This window comes from Pristiophorus japonicus, chromosome 4 (assembly GCF_044704955.1).
Source record: "Pristiophorus japonicus isolate sPriJap1 chromosome 4, sPriJap1.hap1, whole genome shotgun sequence".
NCBI classification, from domain to species: domain Eukaryota; kingdom Metazoa; phylum Chordata; class Chondrichthyes; family Pristiophoridae; genus Pristiophorus; species Pristiophorus japonicus.
Window position 1 is genome coordinate 132,734,751 of NC_091980.1, and position 4,316 is coordinate 132,739,066.

A 4,316-nucleotide genomic window follows, 5' to 3' on the forward strand; every position below is an offset into this window, starting at 1 on the left:
GTTTTCAGCTAAATCCCTAAAACTAACTTTTAAACACTGGATTACTACAGCTGTAGCATTTACATTTGAATCCATTCATAGGGGTGAAGGAGAGAAATGGAGAGCCCTGTGGATTTGGACAGATTAATTGCTATTTGGTATGAAATGCACAATGAGTCTAAATACAAATGGATACATTGGGTTGATGAATTGAGGTATTCGGCGTTAGGGGGCCTGGGGTGAGAGAAATGTTTTTCGAGAGGTGTGTGTTTCACGGCTTGGGCCTTCAATGAAATACATACAGTCCTTCCAGAAGGAGATGTGTTGGAGTACAGTTGCACAGGTATTCCTTCAATACCTTACCTAATTACTTATTCATGCGAGCCGAGGTGATGTTGACAAGTTATTCAGCCATGAGGTAAGATTGAGCAGACTTGAATCTGTCCCAGAACCACCACATTTGGGTATCCACTGAAACTGTGACAGCAAGCTGATGTCACCTGTTGCTTTCCCTCCTCACCCAATTGTAGTCCCCGCGGTTCAATGCACTCAGATATTGCTGGTCTGTACAGCAGTTGTTGCTCTGCCTACAAAGCTTAACAGAAAGTCTACAGCACCAGTGGTGAGTTCAGTTACTGAACAACCCACAATAACTGAACAGAACCTGCTAATTCCAGATTCAGTGCAATTATTAAATAGGAAGTAAACCTAGGAGTTTTTCTTCACTATCTGAGGTGAAACTCAATATACTGGGAAACATTCCTTATGTAACACACATTACAGCAACTTGTATTTTGTTGTATGGAGTTGTCATTTATGTTCACGAGTGGAAACAGGTATTTTTAATTCAGCTGTCTAGTTCCCGCATTCCCTCTCAACCCATTTAAGACTCTCCTTAAACTGTACCTCTGACTATGCTTTGACCCTCAGTCAATATCTCATGTGGTAGTTAATGGTCTAAATGTAAATTTTAGACCTTGCAACATTTGTATTGAGTAGAATGGAAAGACATTCGACATTACACTAGAGGAAAAACAAATTTCATAGGAATAAATCCTATAACTGTTGCACAGCTCCATCTAATTGTGGTTTGAAGTAAACCACATTATTTTAATTGAAAAATAAGCAACCTCTCAAATATACAAAGGAGACAAAACCCAGTTCAATATTGAAGAGTTTATTTACAGTTATGTTACATTTCACATCAAGAGCCCAGGTCTCACAGCTCTTTGTACAAAGTCAGAAACCATCATTCCCTACACGACAGGGATCCGTATTATATAAATACAAGTACTAAACACAATAAGCTTGATCCAGTCAATTCAGTCACTCTCCCCCAGCGTGAGCTTGTCAAAAAGGTACTCTCCCAGGCCATTCTCAGGGGTTCCCAGTCTCTTCAGGTTGGTGATGTGATCTCCAAGCTTCTTGATCATCTTCACTTGTTCATCCAAGTAGTGGGTCTCCAGAAAGTCACACAACTGAAAGAGGGAAACTAGTTATGTCCAGCAGCAGATATCAAGGAATGTCAGCTTCCGCTTGAGAATTTGGATTTTAATCTTTTGAACTGGAGCACATAGAAGTGATGCAATTACTGCATTAGGTGCTCAGATCCTGGGATCACAGACACATTTACTAGTCACTAACCAAAGTAGGCCATCTTTCCCCATCCCTTCCCACACAAAAAATGCATAGGGAGACACCAACTCAAAGCTATTTGGCATGGAGATCTTTTAATTAGCCCCTACAACAGCAAGGTGCCAAAACCACCAACTTAGCCAAAAGCCCACATTAAATTAACAACTTACATGAGGGTCAGTGCTCCCAGAGGAGTGTTTGTGCAGATCCAGCAGACTCTGGTTCACATTCTTCTCCATCTGCAGAGCTCTCTGCATCACCTCCAGACCATTGTTCCACTCATCCTGCTCAGGTTTCTGGAAAGAAAATTCCAACAGTGCACTTACAATGGATTAAACAAACATTAAAAAGTATTGAAGGAAATTAGGGGTTCAATCAAAAGTCTACTTTTACCATGAACCCATGTGTGAATATAAAATTGCCATTATGCTTTCACAACCACGAGTCATTGATGAGGCAAATAGCATAGATGTGTTTAAGGGGAAGCTAGGCAAGTGCATGGAGAAAGGAATAGAATGATATGCTGAGAGGGCGAGATGAAGCAAGGTGGGAGGAGGCTCGCTGGAGTATAAACACCAGCAAAGACCAGTTTGGCCAAATGGCCGGTGTTGTAAATTGGAACCATTTGCTTCAGAATGTACTGGGAACAATCAGTCTAAGGGGAGCTAGACAGAAGGCCACTCCTTTATTAAATCCAACCTTGATGTCCGTCAAGATGATCCGTCCTCCACGACGATTCTGGAATTTCATCAGTTTCTCAGCATGTTCACATTCCTCATGTGACTGCTCCTTGAAGAACTCCGCAAAGTGACGCAGGGCAACATCATCCCGGTCAAAGTAGAAGGACTATGGAGAAATTTTTTTTAAAAAGGGAGAAGTAGTTTGGTATTGCATAGCAGACCCATAACCATGTGTACATTACATAAATTCAAATTTTACTTTCTTTCAAGGCTTCAAAGTCTCACTGAACTTGTATGTGCATGGGCAAGGAAACAATGTTTTGATATCCTTACCCAATGAAAAGCCACAGCCCAGCATCAAAGCCTTGATTTTTCAGTGGTGGGAGCAGGGGAGAAAGTGTCCGAGTTTGGCACCACCTTTGCAGGAAAGAATACTTCCCAACATATCGCTCATAAATGGTCTAGCTTTAATTTTATTATAGACTCTGAGAAAGTCCATGGAGTGATTTTGAATGAGGATACAAATTCTGAGTTCCGTGCATTGAGCACAGAATGTATTCCAAATAAACTTCAACAATAAGCTCAAAGGAGCACAAGAAAGTGAGTTATTAAGATTCAAGATACTCAGAATAGGTGGTCTGGATACAGCACAGAATTTAGTAAACTCAGATTATATAGTCGCCATTGTGAAGTGGTCTAAAATGCAAAACTCACCATAGAGAGATAAACATAGGAGGAATAGAGCTCCATGTTGATCTGCTTGTTGACAGCATCCTCACAGTCCTGGTGGTAGTTCTGACGCACTTGAGAAGCCATCTTGATACTTTTTCACATATCTAACCTTTGTTGTAACAACAAACTAAGATTTAGCCAACCTCAAACTCCTGTATTTATACTGAGGGATAATCCAGGGTGTGGCAGCCTCGATAATGAGTGACGGTCCTCATTACCCAATCAGAAATTGCAGCCTCTCAGAGCACCAATCAACTTAAGGGAGGAGGGGGATGGACTCCCAGAGCCAGTCAGATTTTTGAAGAATGAGCATCATTGGCTGACAACTCAATGAGGATCCCAATTGTCCTAACTTTTAATTGCCTTTTTTTAGTGCTATTTAAGATTAATGACCAATTTTTTAAGCCGAAGCAGCTCCAAAAAAAATCCGAAGTGTCGCCATTTTTCTGTTTGAATTTGGCGCCGCGCAGAAAGGCCTTAGCTTCTGTGGGTGGAGCTTATTGATAGCGCCTCAAAACTGAGGCCCTGTTCTGCGCTTGCACAAGTATTTGGGTTTCCAGGGTAACGTGTTGTTCTACAGTTTACTCTGAAGCTAACCCGTGCTGATTTTTCCCATGCCGACCCGCTGAGATTTCCAGCATTTACCGCTTTTGTTCCAGCATCGTGTAAGGGGTTTTCACAGGGTTGTTGTGCCTTGGGTGTCTCTCTCTGGGCTTCTGCCCTCACAGCTTATGCCTGGCCTGTGAGGTACCCTGAGTGCTGCAAGAGCACCCCTGGAGAGACTGTGTCCACAGCTTATGAAGGGGGTTTTGAGACTCGTGCGTCCCCACAGCTTATGCCTAGCCTGTGAGGCACCTGTGAGTGTCAAACACTCCTAACACGTTCTTCCCTAGCCTGTGACACACAGTTGAGCGTTTTCGAGGCACTCCTAGCTTCCCTTACATGGTTCTGACATAAGACTCACGATCAGGAGATGTAATACAATAGAACTGAGACAAGGTGATTCCAAGAGGAACTTTAGGCTTCCAATTTATTTGACAAGGTGTAACTCAACAAACAGCAATACACCAACAAAACAATCCCCCTAAATCCCACTAAAACGGACCCAACGAAAATCTTTACACTAGTTTAGCAGTAAAATGCCCAACCTCCCACCTTTCCTGGCCTAACTGAGTTGGGAATTCTGGGGACCAGAGGTTATAGTCACTACTGTGCCTTCCGCAATCTGGTGTTTTGTTTATTCTATCTTCGGTGTCTTCGAACACTGGTTTTCCTTCAGTGTCGAGAGGC

General features: G+C 42.5%; 1 protein-coding gene across 1 annotated transcript; it reads right to left on the reverse strand.

Moving 5' to 3' along the window:
* Positions 1 to 1,301: 1,301 nt before the first annotated feature.
* LOC139262665 (ferritin, higher subunit-like) lies at positions 1,302 to 3,110 on the reverse strand. Its single transcript, XM_070877816.1, has 4 exons — positions 3,009 to 3,110; positions 2,314 to 2,460; positions 1,785 to 1,910; positions 1,302 to 1,457 (listed from the first exon to the last, which is right to left on the reverse strand). Exons 1-4 carry the CDS (start codon positions 3,108 to 3,110, stop codon positions 1,302 to 1,304), a joined length of 531 nt encoding a protein of 176 aa, XP_070733917.1.
* Between the last annotated feature and the right edge of the window lie 1,206 nt (positions 3,111 to 4,316).